This window comes from Amphiprion ocellaris, chromosome 19, assembly GCF_022539595.1.
Source record: "Amphiprion ocellaris isolate individual 3 ecotype Okinawa chromosome 19, ASM2253959v1, whole genome shotgun sequence".
NCBI classification, from domain to species: Eukaryota; Metazoa; Chordata; class Actinopteri; family Pomacentridae; genus Amphiprion; species Amphiprion ocellaris.
This window is the reverse complement of record NC_072784.1, coordinates 6,413,647-6,432,368: the sequence shown is the minus strand read 5'-3', so window position 1 is coordinate 6,432,368 and position 18,722 is coordinate 6,413,647. Positions and strand designations below refer to the sequence as shown.

Genomic DNA, 18,722 nt, shown 5'->3' with positions numbered 1-18,722 from the left:
ATTATTTTTGTGTCCACTACAACCCATACAATCATCTAGTGTAGTCAAACAGGAATGTGTGCATGGCGAATCAAATCCAAAACAATCCATGAACCAACGACCACGTCTTGATTGCACTTCATATTATTGACCACTAGATGTCCTACTCGAGCACTGTGTGTCATTGAGGCCTCGAGTAATGTTTTGAATGAAGTGTCGAAGCTTCAACAAAGCCTCGATCAGCCATCACTAACCATCTCGTCCAGTCTTCAGACTCCTGCCAACCGAACCTTCTGTTGTGCTAAAGACGTGCTAATCGCGGAAGAGAAGCTAAATTACTGCTTCCGGTTCACCTTGTAATAATACAGATATCCCGACATTTTTGCGTTTTGGATTAACATAGATTGGATTCTTTGTATTTATCTGGGAATATAAAAATACACAATAGGAAAACAACACAAAATCCAATTTTATGGCTATATTTTAATGAAAAACGGCTCTTGTTTGTTTTAAAATCTGCTACATATATTGAAAAAAAATGCCTGTTTTTTTTGTTTTCCGATTTGCGTATCAAAATTGGAAATTGAATGAACGGAAGGTACACGGACCGTTTTCCTATTCATTTATTTATATATATTTTATTGTGTTTGTGTTAATTACTTTTATTTTTGCAAATTTCCTGGTTAAATTTCGCTTTTTTATTTCTTTCTCCTTTTTTTGCATTTTTTTCATTGCCTTCTCTTTATCTGTTTTTAACTTAAATGCTGCCACTTGCTGGTCGTTTGTGGTAGCTTATAGTTTGAGTTCTTACACGGTCTATGTGCCTATGTACCTAACTAAGCAGCTAGGAAGACCACTGCACCATCATGATATAAAGACAATGAAGTTTTAAAAAAATACTAAACATTCTACTTCCCATGATGTGTTTTATGATGCTCCTTTGTTTTAATGTTTGCTGGTTTTATATGTAATCCTGTCAAGTGTGTTTGAGTGTTTTGAAAAGCGCTATACAAATTAAACGTATTATTATTATTATTATTATTATTATTATTATTATTATTATTATTATTATTATTATTATTATTCGTTTTTTGTAAATTGTTTCAGGCGGATCACCGGTTACACGTTTTGATGACGTCAAATTCGCCTTTCCGCTCCTGCTCGCGGCAGTAAACATGGCGAACGGCTAACGGAGTCGGTGCGCCTTCAGTCCTCAAGGCTTTGGATTTTCCTTCACAGGACTTAAACCATACGCTTTGCTTTGCTCTTTAGCACCCAGGGGTGCGTCTACAGGGCGCTGTTCTCTGTGAGGTTTTCTTGAATAAAAGGTAAAGTGAATCTTGCCTCTCTGAGCTGCTGTCGGTGCTAACGCGGGCCTAGCTACAAGTGCAGGCTAACGTTAGCAGCTAACTCACCAAAGAAATGCTTCATGACCTGCATGATGTTACATAGAGGGTCTAATTTACCGGCTTGTAATATTTGCTAACTCCTGAAAGCATCCGCAGAGTTTGACTGCCCTATATGTAACAGATAGAGATGTTAGTTTGACTTTATTTGCTTTAAAATCATGCAACTTTGTTAACGTGTTAGCTGGAAATCGCTAACTTTTACGCTCCTCATTCACTCCGCGCGTTGCTACAGTTTTATATCTCTAAATTACCACAGTCCAACCAATAACACAACCATCGTGTTAAATGGATGTACTAATGACTTAGTTAACCATGAAAATGTCACCTGTGAAGTTAGAAAAATGGAGCCTGTTAATCTCTTTAAGATAATTTGACGTTTTTGCTAGAAACATCCCTGAATTGTTAAAGAAGTCAAGATGTTAACTGAAAATGTGCTCAGAATTTTAGTGTACGTAGATGACTAATGTAATTTGTGTCACCCCTGTCATTGTTGGCATTATAATATTTTGACAGGGTGAAGGAGACGCACTGCAACAATGGGGCGACGTTCAACCTCCTCCACCAAGAGTGGGAAGTTTATGAACCCCACCGACCAGGCCAGTAAGTACAGACCCCATCAGAGTTGATTTCTCTACCGCTGAGACTGTGTAACACCAGAGGAATTATCAGTCTACCAATGTATCGATTTATAACAACTGCATTTTTGTTCTTTTCCCACTTCACAGGAAAGGAGGCAAGGAAAAGGGAGTTGAAAAAGGTAGGAATGGTCTGAAAACATGACAGTGGCTTTTAATTTCCTCTTTTGTTGGAATTACAACATATTTTTTATATTTTTCTGACATTGTTCTGCATTTGTGCATACATCTTTTAGAACAAGAAACAGAGAATGATGGTGAGAGCAGCAGTGCTAAAGATGAAGGACCCCAGACAGATCATCAGAGACATGGAGAAGCTGGATGAGATGGGTGAGGGGGCTGAGTTTGTGAAGTTTTTATATTGAAGATAGTCGTACTATATTTAAAGATGCATGAACTTCACAGTTTTTGGATCAGTTAACTACTCATTTATTTAGAATAAAAGTCCACAGTGTTTGTAATTTTCCAGTAATTCGCTGCATTTTCAAAAGAAAAAACTATTTTTATGAACTTATCTAACAGAGTTCAACCCAGTGCAGCAGCCCTTACTGAATGAGAAGGTATTGAGGGACAAAAGGAAGAAGTTACGCGAGACATTTGAACGCATTGTCCGTCTATATGAGAGAGAGAATCCGGACACCTACAAGGAGCTACGCAAACTGGAATTGGACTATGAGACCAAACGAGGGCAGCTTGCTCTTTATTTTGATTCAGTCAAGGTGTGTTTGTTTTTAGATTCCAATTCTTACTAAACTTGTTTGCCTCTTTTTGGACTGAGATGAAGTAATATGAAAATTAATTTGATTGCATATATAAACCTCGTAGAGGCCAGTTTGTTTTTAATACAAAGGTTTCTTTTAATCTTGATCCACTAAGACTGAAACATTATTATGAATGTCTGGAAAAGAGTTACTCTGAAGCACCAAATTAATTGTGTCTTTTGAAGTCTGTACAGGACTTTGAGCTTCAGAACTGTTATGCTTTTCAGTCTTTGTAGTGTCTCTCTGTCTTAGGTCTGCTATTTCCTCTTTTCAGAATGCGGAGTCAGTGGAGGTTGACAGTATCCCTTTACCAGATATGCCTCACGCCCCATCCAACATCCACATCCAGGACATCCCGTTACCAGGGGCTCAGCCTCCCTCTATTCTAAAGAAGAACTCCACTTTTGGGTAAGCATCATCCGTCGAATATTAAATGTTTCAGCAGTTAAACTTTGTATATGATACTCTAGATGTTACTGTGCCACTGAGGTAATTTTGTTTTTATGTATCCCTTAGTAAAGGACCTCTGTCAGCATCCTCTGGACCAGTGTTGGCAACAGTGCCAGGTGTTCCACGTCTACCTCCAGGGAAGAAGCCCCCTGGACCACCGCCTGGGCCTCCACCTCCACAGGTCCTGGCACTGTATGGAATCCCTTCTCGAAGAGCTTATGGCACAGATGCAGGTGCTGTGCCCTCAGTTTCTTTAACGATTCTGAATGCTAATATTCTTTTGAGAATTTAAGAATTAGCTCTTGTTAGTATATATATATATATAAACATATCTCTGACTGTTGCTCTTATTCTTGTTTTCTGCTTCGTCAGAGCCCTCCATTCCTGGTTTAGACAAAGACTCTGCAATGGATTTGGGAAGAGATCGGGAAAGCGGCAGTGATAGCGACAGAGATCGGGATGATGTGGACGATGATGACAGCGACTCTGAGGAGGACAGTGAAGAAGAGAGAGATGAAGGAGGAGATGACCAGAGGATGCGTGTGGACAGGCAGGATGATGACAGAGAAAGAGAGGAGGACAGGGACAGAAATGACCGACATGCTGGTGAGTGTTTCAGAAATGCTCTAGCATATTTTAGCATAACTTGTTACCTTGAAATTCAAATAATTTTATGCGCTATTGGCTTCTGTTTCTAGTTATGTGGTTTTCGTTGTTACATTCAGGTGGACTTTGTATTACTGTGGACAAATGTGTATTCTGGTTGATGCTCTGCTCTATAGAAACCGAAAGAATTTTATAAGAACATAAAGAGGGTTGAACTTTTCTTCTAATATAGCACCAATATTATAATTCATTATCATCTGTCTACTTTAGGTCGCAGTGTACGTTTTGCCGATATGCCTTCAGAGGGACCTCGTGAAGGAAAGAGGAAGAAAAAGAGGTTGGTGAAGAAGACCAAGGCCATCACCCCTCTGCAGGCCATGATGTTAAGGATGGCAGGTATTGTACTGTAGCAGTGTCACTGCACTATAGCTGGTGCACCTTATTTTCTATTCTATTAATGATAAGCGTGTCTAACATTGCTATTAATATTATTTTCATTCAGGTCAGTCAATTCCTGAAGAGGAGGAAGAAGAAGAAGTAGAGGAGGAATACACAGATGAATCGGACAGCTCTGACATCGAGGACAGGGGACCGCCAGGGGACAGCCAGGCCCACATTATGGCCAATCAGCGTCTTCCTCCTCCTGCTGGGGCTGTTGGACAACAAGGTCCGCCACACATGCAAGGTCCACCGATGAGTGGCCCGCCACCGCTGGGTCCACCACCAGCCCCTCCAATGAGGCCTCCTGGTCCGCCCTCTGGCCCGCCTCCTGGCCCCCCACCAGGTTCGTTACAACATTTATCAGCTCGATTACTATGTTTCATCTCGACACTGGGATCGAATGATTGCCTGTATCTGTTATTTGTTGTTGTTATATTTTATTTTGTGAGTATGTTTGTTTGCTTTGTTGTCCAAAATCACATTATTTTTCTTGTACAGTGCATCGCTACCACCTCTCCCCGCCCTCTTGTCTACTGCAGTACCTTTTAGCTCCTATTTATTTACTGTTAAGTGTCTACCAAAGCATGTTTTGGCAGCTACAAATGGCTGACACTCTTCAGAAATTGCCTAGCTGGGAGCACTTGAGAGCACTTCAGGTGTGCAACATTATTTCAGCTTAGTTGCTGTGGCTGCTGTGATATAGAATAAGCAAAGAAATAACTGCAAGTACCAATCCCCTCGTTAAATAAGCTCACTGCAGCTTATCCATGTCAAACGAAGTGGTTCACCAAGCATTATTTCTCATATTGTGGTAGTCCATAGATGTCATCTGATATAGACTGGATTACTCAGAGACCAGCAGTATGAACTTCTCCACTGTTGCTCATTGTTGTTGTTCAGCACTTGTACTGTAGCCTAAGTACTTGGCCTGTTAAATTAGGGGCATCGCTGGTTACGTGCCGTAACTCTGGTTGTCTGAGTATCGAGACAGAGGCGTAGTATGAGTATAAGGGGCTCTAACAATGAAATAATGGTGGATTGCAAGTCAGCTTCTTCTTCTTTGCTTAGGGACCAAACAGACATTATACAGATGTTACTTGGTGATGTAGATGAGTATGGATAAAGAAGCATGGACTACAAGCAGGTAAACAACAGTATTAATAACTCTTTGGTACTTTGGGAGATCTAAGTTTGAAGACAAGTAAAGAAAAGCAGCTATTTTACACCCTGAAGGAACGGGAAAAAAAACAAAAAGCGTAACCTTCAGAGGATTAGCTGGTTGTACTCACGTAAATATGCGTCATTAAGATGATATGTTCCACGATCTTTAGGTGCTCCTCCATTCTTGAGACCTCCTGGTATGCCTGGAGGAATGAGGGGTCCGATGCCGCGTCTTCTGCCTCCTGGCCCCCCACCAGGTCGACCACCCGGTCCTCCACCAGGCCCCCCACCTGGCCTTCCACCAGGCCCACCACCACGGGGACCACCTCCCCGATTACCTCCCCCAGCACCACCAGGTAGGCACATGTACATGAACACCGTGAAGGCACACATCTGTGTTGCATGTGTATTCCTCTGTGTGTGTGTGTGTGTGTGTGTGTGTGTGTGTGTGTGTGTGTGTGTGTGTGTGTGTGTGTGTGTGTATGTGTATGTGTATGTGTATGTGTATGTGTGTGTGTGTGTGTGTGTGTGTGTGTGTATACAGTAATGTACAGTGCATGTTATGGTGAACACATGAACATGTGCTGGGAAGATGACATAGTGCTTTTGTCAAACAACATTCCTGGAAACTGAATGTTTATTTTAAATGTCTTTACTGCTCAGTTGCAATCAAAAGCAAACTAAGGCAGTGAAAATAGATATTTATGCATCATTAAATATATGTAAACATACTTTGTTTTCATACTATGGAGTGGTGTGGAGGAATGTTGCATATATTTCAAATTTTTTACTTCTTACAGGTATCCCACCTCCTCCCCCAAGAGCAGGAGGCCCCCCCAGGCCCCTTGCCCCACCACTCTCTCTCTTCCCCCCACCTCTCAACTCCAACGTTCTCAGTGCTCCTCCCAACATTGTGCAGCGGCAAAAAGGCTCGGGATCCAGCCAGGACGGTTCACAGAACAACCTGCCACCCCCAGCTATGCCCATGCGGCCTGGTGTCATGCAGATGCCCCCTCCCCCTGGGACAGCTGCCGCCTCCTCGGGTGCAAATCCTGGCAGCAACCCCCCCGGCCACCATCACGCTACCATCGAAAAACGCGCCAATATTACTTCTGTCGCAGCCGCTGGAGGCAGCCTGGCAGCAGGTGCTGGCTCTGGTGGAGCTACCATCTCTGCCAAACCTCAAATTATCAACCCAAAGGCGGAGGTCACCCGCTTTGTGCCCACAGCACTGAGGGTGCGAAGGGACAAGGGCGGAGCAATGCCAGGGGCAGCACCCGGGCCCATGGAGAAAGCAGTGGGTGGTGTTGGAGGAAGGAGGGGAGATGAAGGTGTGGGTGGAGGCCAGTGGCAGAAACAGCAGGCAGCAGCTGCGTCGATGGGCTTGGCCAACCCAGCCCAGATGGGTGCTGTGTCTCAGCCCAACATGAAGACTAAAGACCAGGTGTATGAAGCCTTTATGAGGGAAATGGAGGGACTCCTCTGAGACTCCGGAGGGTGACAGCAGAACTGTTTGGTGGGGCACTCTAAACAACAGGAGTGTAGTTTGTATTTTCTGTGCAGAGTTATAGAGCTCGCCGTCTTCAAGGCACTCAGCTAGATCAGTTTCTTTTTAGCAAGTCGACAAAAAGCAGATCCATCTTCGGCACTGGTCTCAGCAGGCTCATCTACATTTCATCTGGACTACTGTTTGTTCTATCAAAAAGAATGTGAATTTGATTATATATGTAAAACTGAAACATTTAGATTGGTTGTTACTTCCTTTAGGCAACTTGTGATTAAAAGAACAGTATGCTCTGCACAGAACTGCTTATTGTCATCTAGTATATTGTGTTTTTTACCCTTAAGTTGTGTTTTTCTTCTAGCCGATTTTGTATGATTGATTTCATTGTTTATTATATTGGTGATCTATACATCAAAACAAAGTTGTAGAAGGTTTGTCAACCAATGATGAAATACGTGTCTGAAACTGTTTGACCTGCGGCTGAATAAATACTTCAAAACGGTTTGTACCTCCAGTTTCAGTGTGATGTGTAATAGACTACACCAACAGTATAGACCGATGCATTGTTTCTGTCTGGGAAACAGCATCCTAACGGTTATTACTCATGGGTTTAGGTTTGTTTTTAACATTTGGGGGAACACATTAAGCATGAGTTCTGAGCACCTCCTGCAGGAAATTGTGCAAAACACTTAATTTTCATGCATAATAACGAAATATTGTGCACCAGTTTGTGTTTTTCTGCATCACTTTATGGTGAAAATGTCTATATGACAAGATAAGCCTTTATTGATCACGTACTGGGGAAATTTGCAGTGTTACAGCAGCAAAGTAAGTGCAAACATTTAGGAAATGTAGAACAAAAATAAAAATAAACCAAAATATAAAGAAGTACTAATTATAAAAATAGCAGTATTGCACATGACAGTGGTATTGCAAACTATGGAAGCCCTTATTCATTCATTTCAGCGAAGCAGTAGTTGTGTCCTGATAAATATTGAGAAACGCTTGTATCCTTTAAAAAAAAAAAAAAAAAACTACGACTCCCAGTATCCATTGCGGCTCTACTTTGCACACGTTTCCGCATCTGCGCAATGCGGGGCTGACGACACGTTGGGGAGAAAAGCATGGCGGACGAGGAAAGCGTGAAGCAAAACACAGATGAAATAATCGAAGGTTCGAGTAGTGGTGATGATAACAGTCACGTTAATGGCGCTGAAAACGATGAGACAGCGAAGACCTTCAAGGACCTGGTAGGTTTATCTCACAGAGCGAAGTAGAGAAACTGTTTTAGTAAAATGAACGCGCAGCTGGAGTTAGCTAACTTAAGCTAGTATCTTATGTAAACACCATTCTACTGCTCTGTCAACGTCGAAAGATGTCAGTTTGGTAGCACAGCATTAGGCTCCGTTTTCATGATGTTGTGACTCTCTCCAACAGGGTGTCACTGAGGTCCTTTGTGAGGCTTGTGATCAGCTGGGATGGAAGAGTCCAACAAAGATCCAGGTGGAAGCGATACCGGTCGCTCTGCAAGGTGAGATTACCTTTAACTATATGATTCAGCTGATCTCAGTAAAGATGCTTTGTGAGCAATGTTGATTTCTGTGCACCTCATGGTTCAAACCTGCTTTGATTTTACTGAGGTTAAACTAGAAATGTCACTGGAACAGTTCTCCATTACTAGTACAAAGTTCTAAAAAAGAAAACCTCAGAAGTATTATCAGCTATGTTAACTTCATATCGTTATACAGCAGAACAGGCTCTATCAGTATTATATTATGATATAGTTTATTAGTAACACTGATATATTTATATGTAAGCTGCATTGCAATCAAACTGGCTGCAGTGGACCTATATATGAACCCAAATATAGCAAAAAATGAGCAAAAATAAAACAAATAATAATAATATGTCAACCTAAATATAGAAAAAAATAAAACAAAAAAACAAAACAAAAAAAACAAATATAGAAAAAAATAGCAAAAATAATGTTTATCTATCTATAAAATAGAAAATAATATTTAAAAAAATAAAACTGATGTATTTCTGTAACAGTGCGTTTTACAGGGTTAAGGAGCTTTAATATGTAACAGAACATCATACTCTTATACTTTTATATTTTTTGTGGACAACAGTGTGCATGATTTTTTAGTTGTCTTCAAAATCAAAGTTTTGGATCAGATATATCTGTTAATAAGGGTGTTTGGTATGTATAAACTTATTCTGCATTTAATCAGCAAAGTAAGAAGAGCCCTTGTTAGACATTTAATATTGCTGTTAAATCAATCGGTTAAAGTGACGACATTCTGTCATTCAGACATTCCTAGTGGACAGAGTTGCAGTACAATGATTGTGTAGAACATTAAGTGATATATAATGCATAATAATGCCCTAATAAACAAACAACTAAATCTGAACTACTAGCAGCTAATCAAACTCACAGTAGTCTACAACATTTCTGATTTCCTAAACACTGAAAATTCTGTCCATGTGTGAAGGTAACCTAACTACTGCGTTACCACCATAAAATAAAAATATCTCAACAGCTGTGCTGGAGCTCAGGACTCAATCGGAGGATAAACAAAGTGATTTAACTGCAGCTGATAAACTGACACCTCACCTGTCTGAGGTGAAGAAAAGTACAGTGTGACTTGCTGTAAGATCCTGATCCATCGTGTCTTCATGCTGGGGAAAAATGTGACTGTATTTAATTAATGAAGGTACCTCTGTTTGTTTCATGTGCATACAGTAAATGCACGCAACTTTGGAGATGCTAATATGGATCCTGCAGTAGATATTTATTTAACTTACTGGAAAGACTCCTACAAACAGTTGAAACCAACAAACTAAACTTCATCTCCTGTTAGTGTTTTGTCAAAACTCGGATTACAATTGCTATTAGTGACTCTCAATAATCTGACCTGTTACAGACTCTGTCTTTATCTCAGTAAAGTTTTATTTTCATGAGTATTTTCATTTTTAATAAATGTGAAAGAGTAGAGCAAAGCGAATGAGAACCATGTTTAATGGTTTTTAACAGGCAATCTCAATCTTTGACTCTGATGTTTTTGGATCAAAATTATTTCTGAAATGTGGAAGAAGCCCTACTTAAATTGCTTCACACATCTCCACGAATGTCTCCTGTGTATCTGTTAATTTGACTGTATGCAGTTCAGATTTGTGCTTTGTTTAAAATAACACCGAAAATGTTACGAGGTCCAAAATGGTTAGATTGCTGTTGTAAATTTTACAGAAAAGCGACCACGGCGCTCATTCAGACATGAAGCCGATGCTGCAGATAAACAGCTAAAAGAGGTCAGGTTATCTATAGCTGTCAAATAAATGTGGTTAAATGAAAAGTATGTCAGTGTCTTTGTTTGTTCTTTCTCCTTGAACTGCAGGAAAGGATGTCATTGGCCTGGCAGAGACTGGTTCTGGAAAGACTGGTGCCTTTGCTCTGCCTATCCTCCAGTCACTGCTGGCTTCACCCCAGAGGCTTCATACCCTCGTCCTCACCCCCACCAGGGAGTTAGCGTTTCAGATCTCAGAGCAGTTTGAGGCCCTGGGCTCCAGCATCGGTGTTAAGTGCGGTACGTATCCATCAAAAGTTAGCAGTTTTGCATTGATGCAGACTCCCTAAGGCTCTTTCCTAATAACTCGTCTCCCTTCGGTTGCAGCTGTAGTAGTTGGTGGAATCGATATGATGTCCCAGTCGCTGGTGTTGGCGAAGAAACCACACGTTGTCATTGGTAAGACAGTTGCTAAATCTTCAACTTAAACAATGGGTGTCGTAATCAGTAGCAGATTAACAGTCACTTAATGCATTATGTGTTTCTCATTGTGATGACCCGGTGTGGTGATAGTTGTATCTTTAGTAATTGTATTTAGTTCATGTATTGTCATTCTTTTTTTCTTTTTTGGGGTCTATACAAATCATGTCCGGTAGTAGATTTTTACATACCATAAGAGACTATTTCATCTAACCAACATTTAATGCAAGATAAATTATTGTGTTTTTTTTTTTTTCAAGCAGGGCTTTGTTGACTTCCATGCTCCACGTCTCGAAGTTGTTTATGCACGTTTGAGCCTCGTTAATACTTTTCCTCTGGTCCTGTGGTTCATCATTGTTTGCCTTGAGTTTATTATCCATCCCTAAAAGTGTTAAATTCCTGTCTGAAGTTTCCGTTGAGCTCATCTTTGGATAACATGAGGTTGTTTTTCATGTCTAGTTTGAGCTCGCCGATTGTCAGACAAACCTTTGTAGAGCGTTAGCATCTCAAGTAACCTTGCGTCTCCGCCTCCATTTTCATCTCGTTCAAAATTTGTCTCCATATCAGATTTTTCTTATCTTTTCTCCTGTCTTGTTCGGGTGTTTTTCTTTCCCGTAGGGTTAGCCCTGCTCATTACCCGTTAGGTGCTGTATTGAATTCGTTTTATTGTATTCTGGGGGACTTTTCTATCTCTGACTGGTAGTTCCTCTTGCTTAATTGGGCATATTAAGCATTAATATAATTAAATTAATCAAATGTGTTTCCAGCCACACCTGGTCGGTTGATAGATCACCTGGAGAACACGAAGGGCTTCTCCCTACGAGCTCTGAAGTTCCTGGTGATGGACGAAGCCGACAGAATCCTCAACATGGACTTTGAGACTGAGGTTTGTAGCCAGAGACTGTCAGGAAGTCAAACCTGCAAGAAGTCATCTTACCTTCAGTCAGTGCACCAGTTACCAACTAACTAATACAAACAAGCTCATTACTTGTATGTTCTGTTTTCCTCTGAGAATATTTTCGTTGTTTTGCAGGTGGATAAAATCTTAAAGGTGATTCCCAGAGACAGACGGACCTTCTTGTTCTCTGCCACCATGACCAAAAAGGTAAACAAACACTCATCAGAGGATGCTTTTAATCAAGCCTAGCTGATACAGCATGCTAGTCCTGGTGTTTATAGTGCTTCTTTGTTTTGCTCTAGTGCTACAGGTTAATAGGTAAAAAAAAAAAAAAAAAAAACACTAGAGTTTCACTACAACATTGCAGCTGATGTGTTGTTGACTTGCACTGATGTTTTTTCTTATTTGTTTCCAGGTCCAGAAACTACAGAGAGCAGCCTTGAAAGATCCTGTGAAGTGTGCAGTTTCTACAAAATACTCCACAGTAGACAAACTGCAGCAGTACTACGTCTTTATACCGTCCAAGTACAAGGTAGGCGACACACAGACACTTTTAGTGGTAGAATATCTGAGCTGCAGGCTGTTTGTCCTCTGTGTGTGAGAACTACACCACCTTATAATGCTATTTATTATTAAAGTGTAGCTTTACCTCCAGCTCTGAGTGTATTTCCACCTGCTGCATAACTTTGAAAATACCATAAAGAGTGCAAGAAGCTGAGGAAGAGCAGGATGTGGATGTGTTTGAGGCAGGAGTTACTCAGTGACATCAACAGGCCAGAGGAAAATGGAGAGTAAGACAGAATTTGAATATAGTGTGGTGGACAACCGTGATGATCTTAGGAAGTATCATTTAGAGCCACAGTAACCCCAGGAACTAAAGTACTTGTGTTTGATGTGTCACATTCAGCATATGTTTGAAAATAAGTGCAGTTTTTTGTTACTGTATTTTTTTATGTTGCCTTTTGTGCAATAGAGCAACTTAAACACAACTTTCTGTGTCTCTCCTGCTCTCTGTGCTCACATATACTATATTGTAATGCAGCCAAATTCCCAATAACACTGTTCATATTTACATATTGTTCTGTTTCTGCTGTTTTGACAATGGAACATTTATAAAACAGAAACTGAAATGCCTTTTAAGACGACATGTCAACCAGCAGTCACTGAACTGCTGCTCTGCACTAAATATTGATCATATCTACAGTCATGGGAAAAATGATTAGACCACCCTTGTCCTCAGAAATAATGGTTATGCAATCAAGTACTAACTCCTGTGTGTATCATGTGACTAAAACAGACAGAAAAGAAAACATGGAATGAATAAAAGCACTGTTTTTGGCAGTACAATGTCAGAGTGACGTTGGTTATTATCAAGAAAACTATGAACAATGTCTAGATATCAGCTCTTAAATTAAACTCTTATGAGCTAGTTTTGTTGTTATCATTATATTTGTCCAAACAAATGTACCTTTAGTTGTACCAGGAATTAAAATGAACAACAAAACAAGGGCGGTTTAATCATTTTTTCCATGACTGAAATGGTGTTGAAGCAGCGTTGATGCCTTTTATCACAGTAGAGACATGTAATTTAGTTTACAGCTCAGGAAACATTTTTAAGCACTGTCTGTTGAAGTGTGCTGAAATTTCAATCCCTGTTTTGTGCTTGTGTCTGTTTTTTCTGCAGGACTGTTACCTGGTGTCCATCCTGAATGAGCTGGCCGGTAACTCTTTCATCATTTTCTGCAGCACGTGTAACAATGCCCAGCGGGTGGCGCTGTTGTTGAGGAACCTCGGCATCACTGCCATCCCTCTTCATGGACAGATGAGTCAGGTAGAGCTTCACAGTATCAAACATGTCAAAGACACACATTGTTCTCACAGGGTTCCCTCACACACACTCACTGTCTGGAGTGTAAACATTTGTCCTATGAGCTCTTAGTATTAGTCAGCAGCATTTATAAACACGTTTTATAATGGTTCTCTGTTGCACAAGCGCATATTTACATGCTGTGTTTTTCATTGTTCACACATTTTTGATAAAACTGATAAAAATGTTGATGATGCTTAATCATCTCTGCTGGTCTTCATTCAGAAGACTTTTTGTTATTGCATCGGTATAAACAGGATTCTGTGGCACAGACTATCACTTTAAAAATATTATATAATTTTCATGTACATTTATGTAAGTAAAAATTAAATTAGAGACATTAGCCAATGTCAGTAAGTCACCATCACAGTTTTCAGTTTACCATATGCAGATAAACCTCATTTTGAAGCAATTTCTAGTCGATGTTACCCAATTTCTGTCAGAATATATAGTCAGAATAAGATCCTTACTTTAACGATGTAGTCAACTAAAGAAGTCATTGGTTGTCCCTACAGTACTCTTTAACCAATTAATTGATTGCGGGGAAAATAAAAAACAAACAGTAGGTTGTCTGTAAGTTAGCACGCACTCTACCTGCTAGCCATATTAGCCTAATTTACTTAAAAATCAGCATAAAAACGAAGTATTTTTAGCATACTAAGTGATTTTAACCTGGGTATTTTCTACTAAAATGATAACAACAGACTGTTTTTATTTTATATGTCATACTGGTGTTAAGCTGTGATATGCAAGCTACTGTTTCTGAAGTTAGAAAATACTGATTTAATACAGGAAGACTATCGATGTGGACAACACTGATGGTTGTCCCACCAGAAAGGACTTGTTCAGATGACAGTACAGCTGACTGGGCACTACAGTCCTACTTAACATCCTCAGAATTGATGGTTTACGAAAAAAAATACCAATTATCCTTTCACTCAGTCTCTTTTTAGGCAGTGTGTGTGTGTTGAATAGCTTTGGCTGGTGTTGGGCCAAACAGCAGTACTTATTTTTCACATCAAATCTGCCATAAAAGCGCAGAGTGTTGTGCACATGCTGGTACAGCCAAGCTATTCTGCATTGTTATTGTTTATTTTTAAAGTGATTAATAGCTTATTACTGATCTGATTATATGTTGTAGGTACACAGAGTCTCACATACTACACTTCTGTTCAAAAGGTTGGGGTCATCTGGGGGATTTCATGTTTTCCATGAAAACTGACGCTTTTATTCACATGCTAACATAACTGCACAAGGGTTTTCTAATTATCGATCAGCCTTTCAACACCAACACAATGTAGCACTAGAACACAGGAGTGATGGTTCCTGGAAATGTTCCTCTGTACCCCTATGGAGATATTCCATTAAAAATTTCCAGCTAGAATAGTCATTTACCACATTAACAGTGTCTTGACTGATTAATTTAATGTTATCTTCATTGAAAAAAAAACTGTTCTTCTTTCAAAAACAAGGACATTTCTAAGTGACCCCAAACTTTTGAACGGTAGTGTATATGATTCAGCCTCACAGATGAACAAGTGTTAGGCCCAAACATCAGCATAGAGTATCTGTGAGATATGCTGTATGTAAATTGAGTAAATATTGACACAAAAACAATGTATAAATATTTCCTATTTCAAAATTTCCAAAGCAGTTCTTAGTCAGGAAGCCTTTTATATGCTGGAAGTAGGGTTGGACCCGAATATCTGGATTTTCGGTCATTACAGTGGTATCTGAATATTTATTTTGAGATCCGAATATTGGGATTCCTCCGCCACAGACCTCCCCACGTCGGACGTTAAGAACCGATCTGAATATTCGGATATTTGTCATTAATCGGGGCCGAATATCCGGAGCCCAAAAATTGCTATTCGGGGTTCAGGCCAGCCCTGGAATATCATGAGCAAAAAAATAAGCCATCAAAGACATTTCTAAGTGACCCCAAACTTTTTACGATAGTGTATATTAAGCTTTTGAGGCAGCATTTCCTTCACTGCTGAATAGTTTTTAACAGGGTCTTTCTGCTGTCTATGTAATGCTGTATTTACTGTCTGAATCTTCCTCCCTCTTTTGTTCAGAACAAACGTCTTGGAGCTCTGAACAAGTTCAAGTCCAAGTCTCGATCTGTGCTGCTGGCAACAGATGTGGCCTCCAGAGGACTGGACATTCCTCATGTCGACTGCGTAATCAATTACGACATCCCCACTCATTCCAAGGTACTGAGGCGCAGACGTTCACGTTGCTGGTGTGTTTGATGATTTCGTTTGCTTCGCTGATATGATTTGTATTCATCTCTGGATCTGGCTTCCCTCACAGGACTACATCCACAGAGTTGGCCGAACAGCCAGAGCGGGGAGGTCTGGGAAATCCATCACTTTTGTCACCCAGTAAGAAAGGCCTGTTTATTTTCGCCAACCACAGAACTTTTTACTGGATCATCCTCACTTCATTTTTGTCTCATTTTTTTCTCAGTGTTAAACTTCCTTTGGTGCTTGTTTGAGATATTTTTCTTCTGATGTGTTGTTTTTGCTCCAAGTGGATAACAGAGAACTTATTTCTGTTTTTTTTTTATTTTATTTTTTTCAATTTTTTGGATTTTTAATTTCTAACTTTTAACATTCAATCTTATTCTTCAATTTTTAAACGGCTGGTTCCTTCTTTTGATATACGTGCTAATCTAGCTAATTATTCATTTAGCTTATTATAATTTTTTACTATTTATTTTAATTAGCTGCTCTGACTTGTCTCCTTATGTCTGGCTTGATTGTCAAATTGTCAGAGCACCTTGGGATTGCTGTTCTTAAGGTGCTATATAAATAAAGTTATTATTATCATTATAACTTACTTTCACTCGTTTCAGGTATGACGTGGAGCTTTTCCAGCGAATTGAAACCTTAATTGGGAAGAAACTTCCTGCCTTCCCCACGCAAGAAGAAGAAGTGATGATGCTGGTGGAGAGAGTGAGCGAGGCACAGAGGTTTGCCAGACTGGTAAGTCACTTTGCTGTATGATCACTTTTCTCAATGTATTGCAACCCTAAAGAAACGTTCCTTGCATGATTTCTCATGGATAAGTCCGCAACTGTGGATTTTTAGTAGGATCGCAATCATGTGATCGACAGCAGGCAGCTGATGTAGTGTTCACTTGTTGTCATGGTTACAGCGACGCCATGACGCTATCTCGCAATGATGGAGAAATCCTGAACAGATCCTCAGATCCAGTCTATAAGCCGTATCACTGCCAAAATCTAATGAGGTGGTCCTTGTGTCATTTCTGACCTTCCCTGAAAATTTCATCCAAATCTGTTAATCCGTTTTTGAGTAATGTTGCTGACAGACAGACAGACAGACAGACAGACAGACAGACAGACAGACAGACAGACAGACAGACAGACAGACAGACAGACAGACAGACAGACAGACAGACGTTGATCGTCACATAACTCCACCGGGACTCGGCTTCCTTAGCAGAGTAATTAAAATAGCTAAAAGTAAAGTATAAATTGTGAGAAAATAGCTATATTTAACTGTTGATACATACATACATACATACATACATATATATATATATATATATATATATATATATATATATATATATATATATATATATATATATACATATATACATATATACATATATATATATATATATATATATACACATATACACATATATACATATATACATATATATATATATATATATATATATATATATATATATATATATATATATATATATATATATATATATATATATATATATATATATAAAATGATTTTTCACCTTAGGAAATGAAGGAACAAGGTGAGAAAAGGAAAAGGCCCAAAGGAGGAGACGGAGACGACGATGACACAGAACAAGCAAGTGGAGTGAGGAAGAAGGTTAAAGGAGGACCAGGTGGAGGAAGAGGAGGAGGAGGAGGGAAGAAGCGAGGCGGAGCTGCCTGGAGGGGAGGACGCTGAACTTTAATAGATTGTACACAACGCCAACAATGCCAACATATGATCCCTTTTCCTGTTTTTGATGTAAAACAGGATTATGGCAGCATGCTTTCCATTCTTTAGTACGGACGTAAATGACTATTTAATTACAGAAAACATGCTTTCCCAACTTCTGTATGTGATTTTTTTTTCCATTTGTAATAAAACACCACTGTAAAACCCAAAGCTCATGTTTGTGGCGAGGTGATGAATGATCGCATGAGTTATGTGGAGTTAAAAATGCTGCTGTTGTTGCTTTCAGACACAAGAGGGAGATGTTTCAGCTTACAGCAGAGGTACTGAAGTGATTATTTAATTTAGTATGCAACAGAATGGAGTACACCCCTGTGCAATGTCATTTAAATATAAACCAATTCTGAAGTGCATCTCCTCAGTAATTGCTGCTAAATTAAACACTTGGATGTCTGCTCTTATGTCAAATTAAAACAACAGTTTAGGCTTATGAAATGAAAAATACAGGCTCTCACAGTAGGAAGTCACTATCAGTATCTCAGTAATTAATGAGATTCAACTCTCAAATTTGATGTCCTTCCATTCTTCAGAGACACTTTATCTTAGCTGCTCTTTGGAGTGGTTGTTTTGCTCTACCGTTCTCTTTCTTTACAGGGCCTCAGAGGTGTTCTGTTGGATTTCAGTCTGGCAACACACTTGTCCAAGTCATAGTTTTCACTTTTTCTTCTTTGGAAACTATTGTGTGATTTTGGCAGTGTGCTTTGGATTATTGTCATGCTGGAATATTCCTCTCCTGCCAAGCTTCTGCAGACTGGGAGGCATCTTGTCAGACAGTATTTTGGTATATCCACAAACGTTCATGGTGCCATCCATAAATATCAGCTCCATATGATTCTCCTCCCATCACTGTGCTTTAATACCAGGACTATCCATCCAGTGTGGTAGTCCTGGCCAAGGTTCACACCAAACATGTAGGACCCCATCAGAGCCCAACAAACTTATCTTGGTCTTGTCGGACCAAAGAATGCGCTCCCAATATTTATCAGGCTTCTTGTTCAAGTTTAGTTTTGCAGTGTTGTGCCAAACAGCCAGCAGGTTCTTATTGTTGGACTTCATCCACAGAGACTATTGTTATACATTGTTTTCCTCAACATCTGAGCTGTCACAGAAGCTTTGATTTCCATTGAGAACCACTTTGCAAAGTCTGAAGCACTTGCCTGCCTGTTTTCCAGAACTTTACTGTGCCAATGGTGCACTCTTCTTGGCTTCTGATAAGTGGTACTAT

The 18,722-nt window shown here is 39.8% G+C and overlaps 2 protein-coding genes across 2 annotated transcripts; both read left to right on the top strand.

Moving 5' to 3' along the window:
- Positions 1-1,128: 1,128 nt before the first annotated feature.
- Positions 1,129-7,448, top strand: LOC111568797 (WW domain-binding protein 11). Its single transcript, XM_023270609.3, has 12 exons — positions 1,129-1,307; positions 1,902-1,988; positions 2,114-2,145; positions 2,260-2,353; positions 2,546-2,742; positions 3,059-3,192; positions 3,301-3,467; positions 3,607-3,840; positions 4,111-4,236; positions 4,343-4,624; positions 5,613-5,798; positions 6,243-7,448. The coding sequence occupies exons 2-12, from the start codon at positions 1,925-1,927 to the stop codon at positions 6,926-6,928; spliced, it is 2,202 nt and encodes a 733-aa protein (XP_023126377.2). The 5' UTR covers positions 1,129-1,307; positions 1,902-1,924; the 3' UTR covers positions 6,929-7,448.
- A 590-nt stretch (positions 7,449-8,038) lies between these two features.
- ddx47 (DEAD (Asp-Glu-Ala-Asp) box polypeptide 47) lies at positions 8,039-17,650 on the top strand. Its single transcript, XM_023270610.3, has 12 exons — positions 8,039-8,196; positions 8,384-8,477; positions 10,345-10,533; positions 10,621-10,692; positions 11,481-11,599; positions 11,747-11,818; positions 12,027-12,143; positions 13,296-13,442; positions 15,557-15,694; positions 15,795-15,865; positions 16,339-16,468; positions 17,273-17,650. Exons 1-12 carry the CDS (start codon positions 8,071-8,073, stop codon positions 17,444-17,446), a joined length of 1,449 nt encoding a protein of 482 aa, XP_023126378.2. The 5' UTR covers positions 8,039-8,070; the 3' UTR covers positions 17,447-17,650.
- The last annotated feature ends 1,072 nt before the right edge of the window (positions 17,651-18,722 follow it).